The following is a 23,985-nucleotide window of genomic DNA, read 5'->3' on the forward strand; positions in this document are numbered from 1 at the left end:
ATACTGTCCCGCGCGACATCCTTGTCTCTACATTGGGGAGACATGGATTTCATGGGTGGACCACTCGGTGGATAAGGAATTGGCTGGATGGTCGCACTCAAAGAGTTGCGGTCAATGGTTCGATGTCCAGACGGAGACCAGTGATGAGTGCTGTCCCTCAGGGGTCTGCATTGGGACCAGTATTATTTAGTATATTTGTCAGGGTCACAGACAGTGGGATTGAGTGCACCCTCAGCAAGGTTGCAGATGACACCAAGCTGAGTGGTGTGGTTGATACTCTAGAGGGAAGGGATGCCATCCAGAGGGACCTTGACAGGCTAGAGAGATGGGCCCGTGTGAACCTCATGAGGTTCAACAAGGCCAAGTGCAAGGTCCTGCACATGGGTCAGGGCAATCCCAAGCACAAACACAGGCTGGGCGGAGAATGGATTGAGAGCGGCCCTGCGGAGAAGGACTTGGGGGTATTGGAGGATGAAAAACTGAATATGAGCCGGCAATGTACGCTCGCAGTCCAGAAAGCCAATCGCATCCTGGGCTGCATCAAAAGAAGCGTGGCCAGCAGGTCGAGGGAGGTGATTCTCTCCCTCTACTCTGCTCTCGTGAGACCCCACCTGGGAGTACTGTGTTCAGCTCTGGGGCTCCCAGCATAAGAAGGACATGGACCTGTTGGAGTGGGTCCAGAGGAGGGCCACGAAGATGATCAGGGGGCTGGAGCACCTCTCCTGTGAAGAGAGGGTGAGAGAGTTGGGCCTGCTATAAGGCCACCCCAGAGACTTCTCCAGACTAAACAACCCCAGTTCCCTCAGCCGCTCCTCATAAGACTTGTGCTCTAGACCCTTCACCAGCTTCCCTGCCCTTCTTTGGACGCGCTCCAGCACCTCAATGTCCTTCTTGTAGTGAGCGGCCCAAAACTAAACACAGTATTCAAGGTGTGGCCTCACCAGTGCCAAGTACTGGGGGACGATCACTTCCCTAGTCCTGCTGGCCACACTGTTTCTGATACAATCCAGGATGCTATTGGCCTTCTTGGCCACCTGGGCACACTGCTGGCTCATGTTCAGCCAGCTGTCAACCAACACCCCCAGGTCCTTTTCCGCCAGGCAGCTCTCCAGCCACTCTTCCCCAAGCCTGTAGCGTTGCATGGGGTTGTTGTGACCCAAGTGCAGAACCCGGCACTTAGCCTTGTTAAACCTCATACAGTTGGCATTCATTTGGAATGTAGGCTACTAATCAAAGTTGTTACCTTCACTTTCGTACTCTTCTGGCAGACCTCGTTAGGAACATGTACAGGAAACTGCCCAGCTGAAGCAGAGCTGCTTGAAGCGACTCTTTGAAAAACAACTTAAAACTTTCAGCTCTACCAAAGAGGCTTGCATGCATGCCACTCCCACTGCATTCACTGGGAACAGACATCACTCTGCATCTTCAGAAACTGGCATCCTTATCATATATCAAATCAATAAATTTAGGTAGACATATTGATAGTATCCATATCCCTTTCAGTATAGTGTCAAAAAGGTTTGTTTCTTCCACTCATAGACTGAACTGCACTTTGCTGCCTTTCATTTGTATCCCTGTACTCATCAACAGATTATAGGTTCAATGGGGTGGGACCATTTTGTAACATCTAGAGAATGTGAAACACTGGGTCCTTTTTTCTTACTGTTTTTTTGGGTATAATTAAATATAAATAAAATTTCAACACTTTAAACTTCAAAACTGAATATCTCCAAGTACGTACTTCGTTCTATGCACCTAATAAGTTCTACTAATTCTGTAGTAGAGTTTTTAAAAATATGTACGTGCAGCATTGGTACTTAATAATTATGTTGTGTTGGTGTATAACACTAGGATAAAAAAAGCTGCATACCAAATGTCTGTCTTTATTAATAGACTTTCTACATGTATGGCTCCACCCTGCCCCCAATAAATTGTGTCTTGAAAGGGGCCTTGTTTTATCTTGTCATAATAAAGTATTTCAGAATCGGATAGAAACGTTACTCTTCCATATCTAGATGAGCTTTGTGCTTTTCTTTTGCAGTGGTTGGTTCTGCACGCGCGCGGCCTACTCAGCTTCCTGAACAGTCTTCCTCCTCACAACAGAATGGTAGTGTTTCAGATATATCTCCAGTTCAAGCTGCAAAAAAGGAATTTGGACCCCCTTGTATGTAAACCGTGTATCAAGGATTCATTCATTCTGGGCATTACGTGTACATTCTCTTGGATTATGTTGTTGTCCATAAATGACAAATGGTCTATATACGCAGTTGCCTGTAGGCTTCCTCAAGAAGCTTTTTCAGAGTGCTGTGGCTAAACAAATGTTCACTTTTGTCATAGTTGTTCTAGTATTTAGAATTTGTTTTTCCTTTATCTTTTTTTAACCATGACACTGTTTTTTTTTTTCAGTTTGCCTGGGCTTTCTTTTAATTCAAACCAAGAGATCACATCTATCCAAATATCATCACATGTCCAAATATTTTTTGAGGGTCATTGTTCTTATATTTTCGATTGTGTAATTATTGTCCCGTTCCTATGTTTTTTTCTAATTCATTTATTCTATAAATTTTAGAAATTAAATTGCCGTTATTATTCTGTACTAATACTAATTTGCTTGAAAAGATAGTTGATATAAATAAATGCATTCTAATTATTCATAAATTAGTAGAATTGAAATGTTATAGTGTAAATACTAAATTCATGAAGCACTAAAAATATTTTAAAATTATATCATTTTCTTTAAGCACGTAGAAAATCTAATTGTGTAAAAGAGGTTGAAAAATTGCAAGAGAAACGTGAAAAAAGAAGGTTACAGCAGCAGGAACTTAGAGAAAAAAGAGCTCAGGTTAGTATTTTTAGCTCAGATGGAAAACGTATGTCAGGAAGAGATGTTTGCAAAATTATTGTGCTTTTTTTCAGTCTTCAATAATTTTCATGAACCGTAATAATCTTAAAATTAAATGTTTTCATCCTGTATACAATTTTGATAAATATTTTGGTGCATGGTTGCATCGCTCTGATAACCATTTCTTTAGACAGTTTTTCCCCTCTTTTTCTTCCTACAGAAATAATTGCTTAAAATTGCTTATCTTTCTGTGTGTTATTTAAAAATCAAGTACTGATGATAGCTATTTCTTAGGGAAAATATATTGATGAAAATAATCAAATCTTTGGCTTTTAGATAGGGCTGTTATTCTACAGGAGGTATTACATTATGATAAAGTGTTCTTTATGATCTTTGATGTTTCGTAGGAGATCTATTTGAGGCTCAAATTTGAACAGTGATTTTTTTTTTCCTTTACACCTGTCTATGCATTTATAGTTTAGCTTTGCATCATACAAACAGCTTGGCAGCAAGTTGTTAGAAACTTGCGTGAAAGAAATGAAGTTGTTAATCCTTTGAGAAAATCTCTTAATATTAAACGACTTTCTGTCACAGTAGTGTAAAAGCTTTAGCAAAACTAGTAGCGTAATCTTGTTGGCAGGCCTGCGTGTATGTGTTAGTCTCTCTAAAGAGATACTACCAATCTGCTACTGACATGAGAAGTGCCACCACCACGTAAATAATTCAGGCAATTTACTTCATGGTTTAATGATGTTTCTAAGTTGACCTAAAATCACTTATGTTGAATTCCCCTAGTGCTGACTAACCAGGTGGCTTTTGCTAAATGTGTATCCCAGTGTTTGAATGTTCCACCACCCATTGCTCTCAGCGTAGTCTTTAACAGTCCATTGTATCGTTCGATTTTCCCGGAGGCTGGTGCATGATAGGGGATGTGATATACCCACTCAATGCCATGCCCTTTGGCCCAGGTGTCTATGAGGTTGTTTCAGAAATGAGTCCCATTGTCTGACTCAATTCTTTCTGGGGTGCCATGTCGCCATAGGACTTGCTTTTCAAGACCCAGGATAGTGTTCCGGGTGGTGGCATGGGGCACAGGATATGTTTCCAGGCATCCGGTGGTTGCTTCCACCATGGTAAGCACATGGCGCTTGCCTTGGCGGGTTTGTGGGAGTGTGATATAATCAATCTGCTAGGCCTCCCCGTATTTATATTTCAGCCATCGTCCTCCATACCAGAGAGGCTTTAACCGCTTGGCTCGCTTGATTGCAGCGCATGTTTCGCATTCACGGATAACCTGTGCAATAGTGTCCATGGTCAAGTCCACCCCTCGATCACGAGCCCATCTATATGTTGCATCTCTTCCTTGATGGCCTGAGGTGTCATGGGAACAGCAAGCTAGAAATAATTCACCCTTATGTTGCCAGTCCAGATCCACCTGAGCCACTTCAATCTTAGCAGCCTGATCCACCTGCTGGTTGTTTTGATGTTCTTCAGTGGCCTGACTCTTGGGTACGCAAGCATCTACGTGACGCACTTTTACAGCCAGGTTCTCTACCCGGGCAGCAATATCTTGCCACAATGTGGCATCCCAGATGGGTTTGCCTCTGCGCTGCCAGTTGCTCTGCTTCCACTGCTGTAACCACCCCCGCAGGGCATTTGCCACCATCCATGAGTCAGTATAGAGATGAAGTACTGGCCGCTTTTCTCGTTCAGCAATATCCAAAGCCAGCTGGATGGCTTTCACCTCTGCAAACTGACTCGATTCACCTTCTCCTTCAGCAGTTTCTGCAACTTGTTGTATAGGACGCCATACAGCAGCCTTCCACCTCCGATGCACAAGATGACAGGACCCATCAGTGAACAGGACATATTGCTTCTTATTTTTCTGTGACTGGCAGCTGTTAACAGATACAAATTCCTTAATACACTCTGGTTAATCTGTTATTATCTCAAACCCTTCGTGCCCCACGTTGGGTGCCAAAAAGGACTTGTCATGGTTTAATCCCAGTTGGCAACCAAGCACCACACAGCCGCTCGCTCACCCTCCCCCCTCCCCGGTGGAATGGGGGAGAGAATCGGAAGAGCAAAGGTAAGAAAACTCATGGGTTGAGATAAGAACAGTTTAATAATTGAAATATTATAATAATAATAATAATGATGATGATGATGATGATGATGATGATGATGATGATGATGAAAAGGAAAACAACAAGAGAGAGAGAGGGAAACAAAACCCAGGAAAAACAAGTGATGCAGCCATTCACCACCTGCTGACTGATGCCCAGCCAGTCCCCGAGAAGCGATTGCTGCCCCCCGGCCAACTCCCCCCAGTTTATATGCTGAGCATGACATCATATGGTATGGAACATCCCTTTGGCCAGTCTGGGTCAGCTGTCCTGGCTGTGCCCTCTCCCAGCTTCTTGTGCACCTGGCAGAGCATGGGAAGCTGAAAAGTCCTTGACTGGTGTAAGCACTACTTAGCAACAACTAAAACATCAGTGTGTTATCAACATTATTAGCTACTATTATTAGTTATCAGCTACTAGGAAGAAAATCAACTCTTTTCCAGCCGAAACCAGGACATTGTATAATAGAGTGTATCCATTTGTCTCTTGGACCGCCTTATCTCAGATTAAGATACGTTGACTGTATACACTATCTGTTGCGCAATTGTTCAGCTGCGTTTCTTTAATGTGAAGATTCTGGCAAAAGGCAGGAGTCATTTCTTTCTTGAGTAGACTTTTAATGAGTCCCCAGTTAAAAAGTATTTTCTGTTACATGTCAACCAAAAATATGAAATAGAAGGCATATAATTGTTTTGTTTTATGATCAGTAAATTAGCTACATCAGAACGGAAAGAAGTGTTAAACTTGCAGTTGAGACATTTATGGCACTTTGGAGAAAAATTAACATTTCAGTTAATGTGTATTTTTTTTACAAGTAAATTTAGAAGATATTTTAATGAGTTCATTTCAGGAAAAAAAATGTATTAGAAATGCCATTGCTTACTTCCCTAGGATGTTGATGCTACAAACCCAAATTATGAAATTATGTGTATGATAAGAGATTTCAGGGGAAGTTTGGATTACAGACCACTGACATCTGCAGATCCTGTAAGTACCCCAGTGATGTGGAAATTTTTTATTCTGAATTTTGCTATTTATTTCCAGTTTTTTCAATGTATGAATATACTTCTTTCTGTAAAAATAAAAAATAAGTAATTTAATACATATTAGTATTCTTTATAACATGGGTGTATTTTTTCAGTCATTTTTTATGTCATTTAAATATCTTTTGACTATAAAATAGTACCAACATGTACTAAGTAGTCAGTCAGCCTCTATATTATAGATTTTCCTGGGTTGCTAAGGGATGTGCACACAAAACCATTAACCTTCTCTGAAAAACCCCGTTGAGTATAAAGATTAATATTTGATCTTTGAAGGTGATGAGGGCCTTTGATTTGCAGAGAAGTCAGAGGAACAGAATCTTTAAATGATTAAGATTATCAGATCTCTGTGGAAATCATAGAATCATAAAATGGTTTGGATTGGAAGGGACCTTAAAGATTATCTAGTTCCAACCCCCCTGCCATGGGCAGAGACACCTTCCACTAGATCAGGTTGCTCAAAGCCCCATCCAACCTGGCCTTGAACACTTCCACGGAGAGGGCATCCACAACTTCTCTGGGCAACCTGTTCCAGTGTCTCACCACCCAATAAAGAATTTCTTCCTAATATCTAATCTAAATCTACCCTCTTTCACTTTAAAAGTGTTACCCCTCATCCTATCACTACACTCCCTGATAAAGAGTCCCTCCCTATCTTTCCTGTAGGCCCCCTTTAAGTACTGGAAGGCCGCTATAAGGTCTCCCCAGAGCCTTCTGTTCTCCAGGCTGAACAACCCCAACTCTCTCAGCCTGTCCTCATAGGAGAGGTGCTCCAGCCCCCTGATCATCTTCGTGGCCCTCCTCTGGACCCACTCCAACAGGTCCATGTCCTTCTTATGCTGGGAGCCCCAGAGCTGAACACAGTACTCCCAGGTGGGGTCTCACGAGAGCAGAGTAGAGGGAGAGAATCACCTCCCTCGACCTGCTGGCCACGCTTCTTTTGATGCAGCCCAGGATGCGATTGGCTTTCTGGACTGCGAGCGTACATTGCCGGCTCATATTCAGTTTTTCATCCTCCAATACCCCCAAGTCCTTCTCCGCAGGGCCGCTCTCAATCCATTCTCCGCCCAGCCTGTGTTTGTGCTTGGGATTGCCCTGACCCATGTGCAGGACCTTGCACTTGGCCTTGTTGAACCTCATGAGGTTCACACGGGCCCATCTCTCTAGCCTGTCAAGGTCCCTCTGGATGGCATCCCTTCCCTCTAGAGTATCAACCACACCACTCAGCTTGGTGTCATCTGCAACCTTGCTGAGGGTGCACTCAATCCCACTGTCTGTGACCCTGACAAATATACTAAATAATACTGGTCCCAATGCAGACCCCTGAGGGACAGCACTCATCACTGGTCTCCGTCTGGACATCGAACCATTGACCGCAACTCTTTGAGTGCGACCATCCAGCCAATTCCTTATCCACCGAGTGGTCCACCCATGAAATCCATGTCTCCCCAATGTAGAGACAAGGATGTCGCGCGGGACAGTATCAAATGCTTTGCGCAAGTCCAGGTAGATGATGTCAGTTGCTCTTCCCTTATCCACCAATGCTGTAACCCCATCGTAGAAGGCCACCAAATCTGTCAGGTACGATTTGCCCTTAGTGAAGCCATGTTGGCTCTCACCAATCACCTCCTTATTTTCCATGTGCCTTAGCATAATTTCCAGGAGAATCTGCTCCATGATCTTGCCAGGCACAGAGGTGAGGCTGACTGGCCTGTAGTTCCCTGGGTCTTCCTTTTTTCCCTTTTTAAAAATGGGGGCTATGTTTCCCCTTTTTCCAGTCAGTAGGAACTTCACCAGTCTGCCACGACTTTTCAAATATGATGAATAGCGGCTTAGCAACTTCATCCACCAGTTCCCTCAGGACCTGCGGATGCATCTCATCAGGTCCCATGGACTTGTGCACATTCAGGTTCCTTAGATGGTCTCGAACCTGATCTTCTTCTACAGTGGGCGGTTCTTCATTCTCCCAGTCCCTGCCTTTACATTCTGCGACTTGGGCGGTGTGGCTATAGCGCTTGCCGGTGAAGACTGAGGCAAAAAAGTCATTGAGTACCTCAGCCTTCTCCATGTTGGTTGTATCCAGGTCTCCCATTTCACTCATTGGGGGGGGTACAGTTTCTTTCATCTTCCTTTGTTGTCCTATGTGCCTGAAGAAACCTTTCTTGTTATTTTTCATGTCCCTAGCCAAGTTCAGCTCCATCTGTGCCTTGGCTTTCTTGATCCCCTCCCTGCACTCCCGGGCCATATCACTATAATCTCCCCAGGATGTGTATCCCTGCCTCCACTGCCTATGCATTTTGTTTTTGTGGTTTTGTTTGGCTAAGAGGTCTTGACTTAGCCAAGCTGGCGTCCTGCCTCCCCTGCCCGACTTCTTGCATGTTGGGATTGAGAGCTTTTGCACCCTAAGAAACATGTCTTTTAAATATCTCCCATGTTTCGTTCGCTCCTTTACCTCTGAGGGCAGTTTCACAAGGGATCCCATGCACTAGCACCCTAAACAGCTGAAAGTTTGCCTTTCTGAGGTTTAGGGTCCTGACTCTACTTTTTACCCATCCTGTACCCCTCATGATTGAGAATTCTACCAGGGCATGATCAAGGAGATTTTGACAATTTCTGTCAATAGCGTATCTACCCTGTTACAGCTGGATTTGCTTGCAATGTTCCAAGATATACCTGGTATTCTGCAGGATCAGATCACTGTCTGCAGGGAGTTTTATTAATGTATGGTTCTCCCTTTTGGGTTCTTGGTTATTGTGCAGACACAAGGGGCTTTTACACGTTAGGATGACTCACTGTCTTGGAAATTTCTCTTTGTTTAAATGATTGGTTAATTAATTCAAGAATAGAAGTAAAATATCGTATAACTAGAATTGGGGTATAGTTCACTGAATGATTGTTTCCTTTGTAGACTGATGAGCACAGGATATGTGTTTGTGTACGAAAACGACCACTCAATAAAAAAGGTATGGCCATTTAAGATTTTGCAGAATTTTTTCTCTGAAAAGCTGCTTCTGATAGTAATATTATTTGTATTAAAGAGATCTAGAAATACTGATCAAAGGTGAAACTCTGTTATACTAGACAATATGTGTGAGGGACCCAGAAAATTCATAGACTTATCATAACCTGGATAAAGACAGGGAGAAAAGTAGTTTAACTGTCACCATTTTATGGACTGGGAGCTGAGGCACAGAAAGACTGTAATTTTTTCCCAAGGTCATCTAGGATGTATTTAGTTGATCAAGGAATTAATTCTACTGTAATTTCTTCAGTATTCTTACATTGTGTTAGGATCACCATTCTTTTAAACTATCCTTTAAGTGATCTTCTGATCAGTGAGCTACCCAATGAAAAATTTTCTACACTTTTTTTTTATACATGCATATTTACACTTTCAAGTGGTCTTGAATCAGACATCAAGGGAACAATTCAGGTGCCTGAATGTTGGTGTCTTCTGACATGTAAGGTGCCCAAGGGTGTCCAAGACATCCTCGCAGGGCTGATGGGTTACAGACAAACTGGAGACTTGTATCTCCTGGAGTTGCTGCTCAGGGCTGGACAGGATACCCTAGGGCATATGAAACGGCACTAAACAACTATTTTTAGGTACTGGAATCACTCCCTAGTGACTTCTTTTTATGTAGAATTAGTATTACAACTTTTTTTCTTACTGCCTGCTGATCGGACTGGAGTCTGTATTAAAAAAAAAAAAAAACCAAAAAAACAAACGTTTAGGTTTTCAACTCCAGTTAAATCTCAATCTTTCTATGAAGTTCTTTACTTTCAGCGGGAAATTAAAAACCACAAATGCTTCTGGATTGCAGCCTGTCTGAATCCAGCACTAAAGTAAGCTGACTTTCATTTTGAAAGATATTTCTTTCCTTCTCTTTTTGTTATATTTTGTTTAGCTAAAGGACTCAAAGAACATCACTCTGACTCTGAAACAACATGGGATGCATTTATTATTTTTGTACTGTCAGAACTGCACATTGAGGATTATCTGGAGCATATCCAGAGGAAAATGGGAGAATTGTATGGGAAAGGGGAAGGGAAAACATATGTTGATGTCAGTATATAGTTAGGGGTTTTTTTTCTAATTTTTCCCTCCGTGTTGCTGCTTCCCCTACCTTTTTTTTTTTCTTTATTTTTACTTTTACTGTTTTCTTATTCCCTGTATTTTTTCTTTTATTGTTCTGAATGGAATGCATAATCTCAAAAATTGGTTGATTAAAACTATTTTGCACAACCTATGTAATAAGGGCATTCAATATACAAGTCTGGTAGCAGTTCAATTTCTGTTTTAGCATTGGAGGTTATCTTTAATAAAATATGACATAGAAATGTGATACATTTCGAGGGAATGTTCCCTTCTACCTGCACTGAAGGTGGACAAAGTGAAATTACAGTAAATGACAGCAAGTTGTCATGAGGCATGAGTTGGTATTCAGAAGTGGGATTTGATTCTATGCAAGTTGCATATCTTGGGTATTAGTGGTTTGCAGCTATTAAAAAAATAGTTCTGAGGTGTTGGTAGGAAGATGAGTGTCTAAGTAAAAATGAGGTTGGCACTAAAGTTATTTTGCATTTTTAAGAATAAGCTATAATAAAAAGTTATTAATGAAATAATCTATGCTGGGGATGAACCATAGAGATAATCTAGTACCCACATAATACAATCTCTGAGAACATGCACTTTAATTTTGAAAGTTCATAAGAAACAATATTTCTCATGCCACATTTTAAAATTGAAGAGTATAAAGGAATCAAAGATATTAGTGTGTAATCCCCTGAAGAGAAAAAATATAAATATTTTTTCCTTTATTATTGCAATAATATCACGTCAAAAAATATAACATGTCAAAAATATTATCTTTCCCCTTTCGTGTTCTGTATTTTGAAATTCTGTAAGATGTTCAAATAATTTAATAGAAATCAAGTGTACAAATCAATTTCTGTCAGTCTCACAAACAGAATTATCACCAAAGTTTTAGGTGTTCTCAGTACCAATCGTTCTGTGGATTGACTTTGCAGGAAGTAGGTCTTCAGATTGACATTTTAAGATTTTATTTCAGTGACATATATTTATAATTGAGAAATTATATAATTGTGTGGTTGGTTTCAGAGACACTATTTCAAATTTTCATCAGCAAGGAATACAGGTTGTCATAACAAATAGCTGGGAGCAGGTAAATGTCTTACTCCAAACAATCATTTAAGAAAAACCAGCTTTTGACTGCTTTAACTAAAAAGCTTTTGCTGCAAAGAATTGACCTTTATATATATCTTTTCACCACTATTCCTTATTTCTTCTCTGTGATTACTGCAGAATAATTGCATTTTATTTTATTGCAGTGCAGTTAAAAAATTGATTATATAGTGACTTGAATGCATATTTCTGTTGGTGTGTAATGTCATGCAATGGTAACCATTGTACTGTTTGATCAGTACGTTAACTGATGAAAAGATTTCTATCTGATTGTATAAAGCCACATCAAATTCTTGAACTGCATGCCTTTAAGAAATTTTACATAGAAATGCAAGTAGGACACATTAGTGATCCTGACTGTACACAGAAAGGATTTTGTGCATATCATGGATCGCTGGGTTCTCTGTTTTGCCGAGTCGTTTCTCATACAACAATTAGCAATAAATTGTAGTGCTGTGTAGTAATTATAACCTGGGAACTCACTATTGAAATCACATCTAGATGGCTTTTGTTCATTCCCAGTGATAGGAAGCAGCATTAGCATTTTCAGCTTTTTCTGCTTACAAGGTAATTTTTAGAAAGGATTTTACTTTAGAGAAATTCTATATTAAAGATGTATACTCTAGATTCCAGGAGGAATGCACAAATGAAAATGTCTGTGTAGAATGAAAACAATTTTTTTCTTTTTGAAAGCTGTGAACATATGACTATAACTTTAAGGATTTAGGGAAAATAAAAAGACAAAATTTTAAAATGAAGCTATAACGATAGTGCTATAACTAATGATCTTAGTTTTTCTAAACAACTTTGTACAACCTCTCTTTACTTTCTAGCACTTGGTAGGATAGGATGACTAGACTTCCAAAATGAAATCTCTTACTTAGCAGATTACTATCTAGGTATCAGAAGCCCAAGTCCATTGCAGTGTTGTTACTTGGAGGAGCTGTGTTATCTGAGATGTTATAAGAGTGTAAACAATGAAGAAATGTAAAAAATAGTGATGTGTTGCTACTTAAATATATATATTTCATTTATTTTACAGAAACTTTAATGAAAGACCTTGATGTAATAACAATTCCTAGTAAAGATGTTGTGATGGTACATGAACCAAAACAAAAGGTGGATTTAACAAGGTACCTAGAAAACCAAACTTTTCGTTTTGATTATGCCTTTGATGACACGGCTCCTAATGAAATGGTTTACAGGTATGTGTATATGCTTTTTTTTTTTAATCTTTTTTCTCATGTATCTCCCATGTCAATAACTGTGGGCTTGCCTTGGTCATGGACTTTACTTCTCTGTGTTATCAGATACGTATATTGCTACCTCCATTCTTTTGCCTGTTTTCTTTTGTTTTATCTCTGTTTATCCTGAATTTTTCATCTGCAGTATCATCTCCACTTCTATTGACCTCAGTCCTGCTCTCAGTCTTCCTCCAAGCCCTGCCTTTCCAGGCTCTAGCATGTATTGCCTCCTCAGGAGGCAAGACGTGCAATGTTGTTTTGGCCACCTGTCTTCTAAACTTATTCTTGGAAGCTGATTTAGGGAAAAAAAACCCAAAAACAAAACTATAGCCGAATTTTTGTATTGGCAAAATCTAAGTATTTATCTGCTGCATTGTCCTACTTCCATATTTTCTAATCCTGTCTTCTTTATGGAGCTCCAAACTCCATGTAGTAAGCTGTGCCATGTTGCATCATTAAAACAAGGAATTTTTTTTTCTCAGGGTTTGAAGGAGGATAATATTGTTGTAAAATAAATGGGAGACACCTTGTAGCTTTTGTTTAATTGTTTAGGATATTTTAATGCCTTAGAGCTGGTAGCCTCTTTAGTTCAGGAATTAATGTGGAGATGTCCTTTGGCCTCTCAAAGTACAGAACCAGTTTTGTCACTTCTGGCCTTAAAATTTATAGTGTCCTTGTGGTAGTGTTGCATCTTAAAGCAATTAAGTTTCTTAAGTACTGGAGTTTTTTTTGCATTTAGGTTTACAGCTCGACCGTTAGTGGAGACCATATTTGAAAGGGGAATGGCCACTTGTTTTGCATACGGACAAACAGGCAGTGGAAAAACCCATGTAAGTATTTCTTCTACATGTCAGCAATACACGTCTTTTTATGTATGATACACTTTGATAAATTCTAATAAGTCACAAATATGTAAGTTACAGTTCTGTGATCTTTATAGTGTATTTTTGGTCTTTTTTGTTTTTTTAATTTAGACTATGGGTGGTGACTTTTCAGGAAAGAACCAAGATTGTTCTAAAGGAATATATGCACTTGCAGGTGAGACTTTATTGTTCTGTTGGCTTTTTGCAAATTAGTTGAGGTCAATACATTTCTACTCCCTGTCATACAAACATATTTTGCATTACAGTGGAGCTTTGGTAACATAAAAAATAGTTCCTAGGTGTGTAGTCTTTACACAGTGAAGTAAATATATATATAGATAGCTTCAAAAACATAAGAAATATAACTGATGATTAACTGAGTTTACAATTTTGGGGTCTTCTGCATCTTCCAGTGTAATGTGGCAGTTTAAACTGCAGTGTTTTTTACTTGATTGACTGACCCTATCTGTTACACTTGCAAAATATGAGAGATGCTGTAAAACAGACTGTTATGCATTAATGTGTCTTCACTAAATGAAAATGCATAACTAGATTTCTTTTTATTTTGGAAATGTATTCACAGCTCGAGATGTCTTTTTAATGCTAAAGAAGCCAAACTATAAGAAGTTAGAACTTCAAGTATATGCAACATTTTTTGAGATCTACAGTGGTAAGGTAAGTACCCGATCTTTTTCTGAGGAAGGTGGAATTTCTCTTTCACAAACAAGATTGTGAGCTTGTCACATAAAAGATTTTTTTCTTTTTTGTACTGAAAGCTTTATTTCAAATAATTCTTTACACTTCCCTTCCAATCATGTTTGTTCATGAAATGCTTTGCATATTTTGATACGAGATTTGAAGAAAAAATGTCTTTTAAAGCTCCTCTTTAACTGTTCTGTTTCCCCTCCCTAAGGTTTTTGACTTGTTGAACAGGAAGACAAAATTAAGAGTGTTAGAAGATGGTAAACAGCAAGTCCAGGTGGTGGGATTACAGGAACGGGAAGTCAAATGTGTTGAAGATGTTCTTAAGCTTATTGAAATAGGCAACAGCTGCAGGTATCTCCCATAGCTTCCACCAATTTTTCATTGTAAATTAAAGAATTGGAACAAGATTTTTTTGTCTCTACATAGTGGTGGCTTTTTAAAATGCAGTGGTATTTTTTATAATGTTGGCTGCAAATAAGGAATCTGCCTATCTTTTGAATAAAGATAATTTAGAGTTTCTCTCCTAGAGAGAAATATGAACTGATTTTTCTACAGGATGTTAATTGCATGCATTATATAACCAGTTTACTGACTTAAATTCACATAATTTATAATCTGGAATACTGCCGGATAATTCAGTTCTAAAAGGCCTTGATATGTAGTGACAGAAGTTAAGCATAAAATTTTTATTTTTTTTTTAAGATCCAGCTTTATTGTTTTTGAAATTAGCCTTCTGCATAGACTGCTGCCTGATCAGCCATTGGCGGCATTTTACATGTAAGCTCTCTGATAGTCTGAAATCTTTGGAGATCTGATTATTCTTGCTTTTAAGAGGGAGGTAAAATGTTATTAATCTTCCATTTCTGTTTGAAGAATTGGAAAAATAGGTATAATTATACTATGTGCATCAAATTATTAGGGTAAATACAGGACTCTGCCCTGAAAAAACTAATGTTCTGAGGGTAGTGTTTAACATTTATGGTCCTTCGCCTGTTCATGTGTCCTTCCTTTCTTTCCTTTTGTTAAAGGACATCTGGCCAGACATCTGCAAATGCACACTCATCTCGAAGCCATGCAGTGTTTCAGATTATTCTCAGAAGGAAAGGGAAATTGCATGGTAAATTTTCTCTGATTGATTTGGCTGGCAATGAAAGAGGAGCAGATACTTCCAGTGCAGATAGGCAGACACGACTGGAAGGTGCGGAAATTAACAAGAGCCTTTTAGCACTCAAGGTAACTGAAATGTTTCCATTGCCTTTGAGTAGGTGGAAGCCTTCTACATATAATAGCAATGACTATTAAAATGAGTGTTTTTGCAGGCTTTGCTTGTCTACATTGTCTACTGATGTGACAGGTAAAATAACGTATTGATTTTTTCTTTAAATGCCTGAAGAAACACTTGGTAATTACCAAGTAGAATCATTGCAGAAACATTGTGCTATCAACTTTCATGTAGTTTAAAAAAAAAACAAAACAAAATCCCCAGTAGTTGAATTTGAACACTTTTCTGATATACACCTAAAATGGAAGGAGAGATGACTTACTTTGGTACTCAAGGTCTGAAATGCTAACTGGAAATATTCTTACTGATCTCAGTATATATTTTTTTTAAGAAAATATAAAAAATAAAGTTACCTTTATGACAGATTTATTTGCCACTTAATTAACTAAAGAAGAAAACAACACAACAGCACTATATCCAGAAAGAATTAACAAATCAATTAAAATAACCCTTGAAAGGTGGAATCCATTTTTGACTATTCTTTATAGCAAATTGTCTGATACAATCACTTTGCAGATTTTCATACATTAATCCAGAACACATCAAGGGAGCTAAGAAATATTATTTAAATATTCAAATGCTTTTTTTGTTTGTTGTATAATGCTCAAAAGAGGTTCAGTCTATAATAGGGAAAGTAATTTTTTGGTCTCAGTTGGGGAAACAGTAGTTTTGAATGGTCCAAAACTTATCTCTGTTGTTGGTTAGCTTTGCTTTAGGTTTACTACTCTATGCACCAGCACTGTGGTTTTATATAAAGAATCTAAACCCAAAAATCACCGTGCTTACTTTTTTATCCCAGTATAAACTTGGGAGAAGACTTGTATCAGACTCTAAGCAGATCTCACAAGACACCACAAAATTGTAATGTGTCATTACAAAATTGTATGCCATGTTGAAAAATGGAAGCAGCAGTTCCAAAACTGTGGCCTGTTTTGATTTAGTATCAAAATAAATAATGCAAACAACATTGTGTTGACGTTATCACTTGTTTCGAAATGTAATTGAATAAAGCTGTTTTGGTTTTGTTTTTTTAGTTTACTTGCTGATTTTGTGCTGTCTAGCGCCTTCAATACAATACCCATACAACATACTTTTAGTTCATTTTCATACAACTTGTCTTTTTAATTATAGTGAAAGGCTCTGTGGCTGCTGTACTGGTGGTTGTGATCTAAATTATATGGGGAAGGGGAAATAAAAATAAGTGGAGGTCTTGCAGAGGTCTAAACAGCGATACAAGAAGATATAAATGTTTCTCAATGATATATTAGTTTTCCATTTTTCATCTATCCCCAAAAACATTACACAGCTTTTTCCATTTGTATTCAAGATCCTTGAAGTTATTGTCAAGTTCGAATTAAACTAGTATGTTCTGAGGAGTGGTTTTTGGTGCTAATCCAAGATTTGCTATTTGCATGAGGATATCAGTCCTGTCTTACCTGTTCAGATTTTTGGTACAGGAAATTATTTCTGTAATGTCTCTACATGGAAGTAGTATTGTCATTTTGTTACCTGGTTTTCTGAGCTGTGATGAAAAGCAAAAGTAGTTAAAAACTCCATTAATTTAGAAGCTGGCAGTATCCTCCCATAATCCTTTTACTATTAAGGAGACAATCCAATTCTAATTTTTCAAGAGTGAGAAAACTAAAAATCATTATAGTAAATTAAAATATCTTAATTAAACTTGTTGGTCGCCATATCAGTAATTCAACATACACATTTGTTACTGTTTTTAGTTTGTAATGTCACTTGGTGAAAATCTGTTGCCCCTCTTCCTGTCTAATCTGCTTTTCTCCTTATGTAAATATAGTAGTAATGTACAAACAAATTAAAAAATTTCAAGGAATGCACTGCCTTGCTCACCTGTAAGTATTGAGTTCTCGTTAGCATTTGCATGTGAAATTCGCATTCAACAAGCTTCAGTCTTTCTGTTTATCTGAGCTGTGTCCATTCTATAAAATTAATCTGGTGAGTTTTTAAATAATCAGTTTAGTTAAAGCCAACTTGCCCTTGTGTTTGTTCTGTTTTGTATCATGGCAGTTTTATTCTGAGCCTGTTTAGTTCTGTTTTATGTTGTTTCACAGTTGCAATGCTTTCTTGGATTATCATCCCACAGTTTCTAGCCTGGCTAGCTGTTTCTAGGAAATTTCAAAAGGCCACAAGGATATGGCTGCAGCTGGAGGATTAGCTGAACTACTGTAGAACTATTCATGTAACACAAAAGCCATTCCATCTGTTAGTCCTGCTAAAAGCAAAGCTATAACATGAAAAGATTTTGATGTACGGTTGTTTGAAGAAGTTCTCTGTGTAAATGTGTTAAAACTGTACCAAGGAAGCCCTGAATCTGAAGAGATGCCTGTACACAAAGTATTAAGGCAAAGCCAGAAACTGGAATTAATGATCAAAATAGGACAACAACAAAAAACCAGAAATTTAAATTTAAACTTTCTTTCTGTAAGAAGTAATTTATTAGCTGATGTTAGAACTCTGAGTGGGCAGAAGTGATGTTTAGATTAGTGCGATCTTGGTTTGCACTGTTGTACTTAGTTGCTGCTGTAACTTCTATAGTAATTTCTTAATATTTACTTCTGTACAGTATTTCTCTCTGGAACTCTCCAACCAATTGCAAATATTAGTTTAGCCCCATACCCTTCCTGTGAGTGAAAGGGGAGATGTTATCCCTGTTTTTTCACATGAAGAATATTTTAAAACAGGGAATGACTTACATTTTCAAGTGTCTTCCAATATTGAATACATCAATACAGAGCTATACTGACTAGGTTTGTGACCTGTGGAAGCTTTCAGAAAGTTTGGACACCAGTGTTTTCTTCTGAGCTGTAAAGAAAGTCAGTGGTAGAGCCAGAATCAAAGCTACTGCTTTTAACTGATAGAGTTAATGTGAGTCACTGTCCACACTTCTTCTGCTGGCAGAGGCTGTAGATCATTCAGGCTTTTGCAGCTCATAATCAGAAATAGTTGTTAGTCTGGAGATTTAACATCAACACTGAATTTTTTGCTGTTGTTGTTGGATACAATATATGTAAACATTTTGGATGAGATTCAGAAAGTTTTTAGGCTCCCAAGTCCTTTTTAAGTTCTTACCTCTCTACTGAACTTAATGAGAGGTAAAAGCCTAACACTTCTTGAATTCAAGCTTTAATAGTAAATTTTAATTATATCTTAGAGGACAGCAGCATAACTAAGGCATATATTTTCTGATTTTGAATTGCATTTGTATTATGTATTTTTCTTTAACATGGATTGAATAAATATAAACCTGTTTGTTCTTTCAGGAGTGCATTAGAGCCTTAGGCCGAAATAAACCTCATACACCATTCAGAGCAAGTAAACTTACTCAGGTGCTAAGAGATTCATTCATAGGAGAAAACTCCCGTACCTGTATGGTAAGTTTGTTTAGTTAACTGTATGTTTCCAATTACAAAGAGAAAAGAAGCTGGGAATTTAGGATCTTCTGTTTAGAACTGGTTACTTGCTACTGCCAATGTGTTAGACTTAACTGACATGATATTTGGAGTGAGTCTTTCAGCAGAGACATTTCAGATAACTTGCTCCCTTCTCACTTTTTATTGGCCTTTCTTATTGCTTGTTCTAGTTTTCTAGCTAGGCACCTAGCTAGAAGCACTTCTAGCTTGAGGTTTTGTTTGTTTGTTTGTTTTAAATAATGTCTTAATTATATGAGAGTATTGTTTGTTGAATGAGAATTTTGGAAAATGTGGTGTAGACTGGAAGTATAGTGGTGAGTTATGATCTTTAAATGACAGGCAAGTTTAGAATTGGTATCAAAGGCATCAGAATATGCTCTAGGCTGTTGAGGGGAGAAGTAGTTGGGATAGATGGGATGAATAGTTGTGTACTGTATAAATGTGCATTTGCATCAATCTGAAAAAAAGAATTCTTCTGTCAGATGGTGGAAAGGACAGATAAAAGCGCAGATGTCCAGTGGTTTTATTTGTGCATCCTTAACGTTTCTCCTTATGGAAATGCAAACTCTCTGCAGTAGACACCGACTGTTAGGCTTGTTTGCTGTGGTGGGTTGACCTTGGCTGGCTGCCAGGTGCCCACCAAGCCACTTGATCACTCCCCTCCTCAGCAAGACACGGGGGGAGAAAATAAGATGGAAAAGAACTCATGGGTCAAGATAAAGGCAGTTTAATAAAGCAAAAGCAAAGGTGTGCAGAAGCAAAGGAAAAACAAAAGATTTATTCTCTACTTCCCATCAGTGGGCTATGTCCAGCCACTTCCCGGGAAGTAGGGCTTCGGTATGAGTAGCGGTTGCTCCAGAAGACAAATACTGTAATAATGAATGCCACCTCTCCTCCGCCTTTCTCTTAGCTTTTATTGCTGAGCAGACATCATATGGTATGGAGTATCCCTTTGGTCAGTTTGGGTCAGCTGTCCTGGCTATGTCCCCTCCCAAGATCTTGCCCACCCCCAGCCTACTGGCCTTTGGGGGTGAGGGGGGGATGTTGGAGAGACAGCCTTGATGCTGTGGGAGCACTGCTCAGCAGTAGCCAAAACACTGGTGTGTTATCAACACCTTTCTAGCTACCAATAAAAAGCACAGCACTATGAGGGCTGCTATGGGGAAAGTTAACTCCATCCCAGGCAGACCCAATACATTTGTGTTGGTTACTTTTCACAGGCTCCTTGGAATTAGTCTAGAGGCCACAGAAGTCTGCAGACCACAACATGAAAACCATGGTGTTAGGGCAGCCTAGTCTTCTCTTCAGATGTTAGGTATGGTTGAAAATGGTGGTAAAATAGCATTTTTGATTAATCTTTTATTCTTCTTCAGTTTTCTAATGAAAACACAAGATTGTTTTCTTTCCACTGAGACATGACTTCATAAATCCTATTCAGGATCAGAAAGCTAAACTGTGCATCTCTAGCCAATGTATCCACACTGCTGAAGAAGGTTTGGAAAGTTAGCCTGTTGGGAATTGCTCTCTGTACACAGAAGGATTAACATTTGTGAATGTTTCATGAAGTTCTCACCATCACCCTTGCCACTCTTTAAAGTGCTAACAAGCTGTGTTCGTTTTGGTGAAGCTTTTTTATTTAATTATTACTCTTCTCATGGAGCTGACATAACATTTTTTCGTGTTTAAATGCATGAGAATGCCGTCAAGAATAATCCATGATCTATGGGTATTTAAGTTCTGATAAAGCTTGCATTCCTTCCTTTTATATTCAGTATAGTTCCAAATGAAGGAAAAAATCCCCTCTGAAAGTGAGAGGAAATATGCTTGAAATATTTTTTATTTTCTCATTCACATAACTACAGTCACTTTATAATTGAGAATAAGAAAACCCTTTCATGATGAGATACTGCTTTCAAACTCATTCTTCCTGTTACTTTTTCATGTAGTTTCTTAGTACTAGGACCATTTGTGAAATTCTGGTTTTAGTGTTTGTTTACATGTAATTTTTATCAAGAATCTAATCAGCAATGTTTTTTCTTAAGATAGTGATGTAGGAAGAAGAGCACTTGGGTGGTTATGACTTACTCTGAATTATCATAGAATCATAGAATGCTTTGGGATGGAAGGGACCTTTAAAGGTCATCTAGTCCAACCCCCCTGCAATGGGCAGGGACAGCTTCAACTAGATCAGGTTGCTCAGAGCCCCGTCCAACCTGACCTTGAATGTTTCCAAGGATGGGGCATCTACCACCTCTCTGGGCAACCTGTGACAGTGTTTCACCACCCTCATCGTGAAAAATTTTTTCCTTGTGTTCAGTCTAAATCTACCTTCCTTTAGTTTAAAACCATTACCCCTTGTCCTGTCGCAGCAGACCTTGCTAAAAAAGGCTATCCCCATCTTTCTTATAACCCCCCTTTAAGTAATGAAAGGCTGCAATAAGGTCTCCCCGCAGCCTTCTCTTCTCCAGGCTCAACAACCCCAGCTCTTTCAGCCTTTCCTCATAGGAGAGGTGTTCCATCCCTCTGATCATTTTTGTGGCCCTCCTCTGGACCCTCTCCAACAGGTCCATGTCCTTCCTGTGCTGAGGACCCCAGAGCTGGATGCAGTGTTCCAGGTGGGGTCTCACCCGAGCAGAGTAGAGGGGCAGAATCACCTCCCTCGACCTGCTGGCCACGCTTCTTTTGATGCAGCTCAGGATATGGTTGGCTTTCTGGGCTGCGAGAGCACATTGCTGGCTCATGTCTAGCTTTTCATGCACCAGTACCCCCAAGTCCTTCTCCTCAGGGCTGCTCTCAATCCCTTCATCCCCCAGCCTGTACTGATACAGGGGATTGCCCCGACCCAGGTGCAGGACCTTGCACTTGGCCTTGTTGAACCTCATGAAGTTCACACAGGCCCACTTCTCTAGCTTGTCCAAGTCCCTCTGGATGACATCCCATCCCTCAGGCGTGTCAACTGCACCACTCAGCTTGGTGTCATCTGCAAACTTGCTGAGGGTGTGCTTGATCCTGCTATGTCATTGATGAAGATATTGAACAGCACTGGCCCCAGTATGGACCCCTGAGGGACACCACTCGTCACTGATCTCCATCTGGACATCGAGCCATTGACCACTACCCTCTGGATGCAACCATCCAGCCAGTTTGCTATCCACCGAACAGTCTGCCCATCAAATCCATATCCTTCCAATTTAGAGAGAAGGATATTGTGGGGGACCATGTCAAAGGCCTTACAGAAGTCCAGATAGATGACATCCATAGCTCTTCCCTCGTCCACTGATGCAGTCACTCCATCACAGAAGGCCACTAGGTTGGTCAGGCAGGACTTGCCCTTGGTGAAGCCGTGCTGGCTGTCTCAGACCACCTCCCTGTCCTCCATGTGCCTTAGCATAGCTTCTAGGAGGATCTGTTCCATGATCTTCCCAGGCACAGAGGTGAGGCTGACAGGTTGGTAGTTCCCAGGGTCCTCCTTTCTACCCTTTTTAAAAATGGGTGCAATGTACATTCAGGTTCCTCAGGTGGTCTCGAACCTGATCTTCACTTACAGTGGGAGGAACTTTGCCCCCCGATCCCCATCATATGGTCCATAATTATATTATATATTATATATTATAGTTGAAAGGAAGGAGGGAAGGAAAAGAAACCTACAGTGCATCTTTACAATTGTTTGAATTGAGCTCTCGCATTTGCAGCACTTGTTCCTGTGATAACTAGATGGATGCAAAAAAAAGCTGCCTGTAGAGATCAGACAGGTTTCTGAACAGCGTATATTGAACTGAGGGAGGTGTAGGAGATACCTTAGCCTGGAATTACCTCCAGTCCTCCCCAGTTCCCTGGAAAGAGGAGAGGAGATTTGCACTCCAGTGGGCAAGTGGTGAGAACAGTGGATAATGATCTGCAGCTTTACCAGTCTTCTGGTTCTTCCTTTGCCTCTTTTATCAAGAAAATGTATTCAGCCTTCCAGTGTGGTATTTACATTTGGCTCTTTGGCAGGTTGTGTCTGGTTTGTAAGTATGTTCATGTTTAGGTTTTATATCATGCACTGGCAAAATTTTACTGATAAAATATACAGGGAAAGAAAAGGGCAAGTCATTATGGTTTATAATAGCTAAAGTTGAATATTTTATTAAATTAAAAGAGTACTTATCCTGTAGGTACACTGACTGATTGTTTGCAGCAGAGCCATGTAATTAACTGTGGTGCTTCGAACTTCTAAAAATTAATTAAAAAATAGTTTAATAATGAGTAGTTTCATTTCAGGCTTCTGCAGTTGACTGTAGAGATCACTGCTATGTTGTCTAGAAGAGTGTCTACTTTATGTGAAGTAAATTAAAGCATAGAAGACCTTTTTAGGTACAATGCTGTTATATACTGTACAATACTATTATAAGAAGGTAACATGTAGATAATGATAGCATTTCCTCCAAAAGTTAATTTGAATTCATCTACCCTTTCATCTGTACAAAGCAATTTATTAATGCATGGCTTGTTTTCTCCAGATTGCTACAATTTCTCCAGGGATGGCATCATGTGAAAACACTCTAAATACGCTGAGATACGCAAATAGGTATGGAAAATGTTATTGCTTATAGCTATACTGGCTGTTGATCACTGATGTTTGTAATACTGTTGTTCCATGATGTATAATTATTTTAACTAATTGAATAATTTTAGCATACTTGCATTTCTTAATAAGATTAAAACCAAAATACTGATTACTGATTCAGGCTTACATTTAATTTAATTTGTCACTTTTTACAGCCATTACAAGAGAATCAATAGAAACTGCATTTAAGCCATTATCCAGAGATGGATATAGTGTGGATTGCAAGGAATGTGCGAGATGCCCCTATTAGTTTTGCCCCTGCTCTGGAGGCATCCTCTCTTGCATTAGGGGTAGTCAGTTTTCATTATGATTCCCTGGGGTGTTAGGTAAAATACCTTTTTGCAATGTGATTTTTCATCCTCTTGGTGGAATTGCATTCAGTTGCCAGCCTGTTTCTTTTATATATATGATATATCATATCATATCTATATCTATCTCAACTAGTTTATTCTTATGCAAATTCTGCAGTTGCTGTGGCCCAAATTTTATACTTCCCAACTTCAGGCAAATATCTGAGACCCCTAAGTAAAGAGTCAGTTAATCCAACAGTGACATTATAATCAGTGTAGAGAAATTAGCACCTCCAGAGGCTGATGCAGCACCTCTGAGACCTGTACTGCTCTCTGAA

General features: G+C 39.2%; 1 protein-coding gene across 3 annotated transcripts in view; it reads left to right on the plus strand.

The window, feature by feature from the left end:
* LOC309601795 (kinesin-like protein KIF2A) overlaps positions 1-23,985 on the plus strand; it is a gene marked incomplete at both ends in the record, with an annotated part of 73,766 nt that overhangs the window by 37,583 nt on the left and 12,198 nt on the right. For 2 of the 3 annotated variants that reach the window (XM_082334923.1, XM_082334924.1), the window contains 12 exons: positions 2,042-2,164; positions 2,742-2,842; positions 5,860-5,955; positions 8,920-8,974; positions 12,260-12,422; positions 13,201-13,291; positions 13,436-13,499; positions 13,908-13,999; positions 14,238-14,380; positions 15,058-15,262; positions 18,602-18,712; positions 23,251-23,318. In XM_082334923.1, the coding sequence (XP_082191049.1) occupies positions 2,042-2,164; positions 2,742-2,842; positions 5,860-5,955; positions 8,920-8,974; positions 12,260-12,422; positions 13,201-13,291; positions 13,436-13,499; positions 13,908-13,999; positions 14,238-14,380; positions 15,058-15,262; positions 18,602-18,712; positions 23,251-23,318 (1,312 nt within the window). The remainder of the gene's footprint in view (positions 1-2,041; positions 2,165-2,741; positions 2,843-5,859; positions 5,956-8,919; positions 8,975-12,259; positions 12,423-13,200; positions 13,292-13,435; positions 13,500-13,907; positions 14,000-14,237; positions 14,381-15,057; positions 15,263-18,601; positions 18,713-23,250; positions 23,319-23,985) is intronic. The other variant, XM_082334925.1, reaches the window with a different exon arrangement.

This window comes from Platalea leucorodia, assembly GCF_965183815.1.
Source record: "Platalea leucorodia genome assembly, chromosome: W".
NCBI classification, from domain to species: domain Eukaryota; kingdom Metazoa; phylum Chordata; class Aves; order Pelecaniformes; family Threskiornithidae; genus Platalea; species Platalea leucorodia.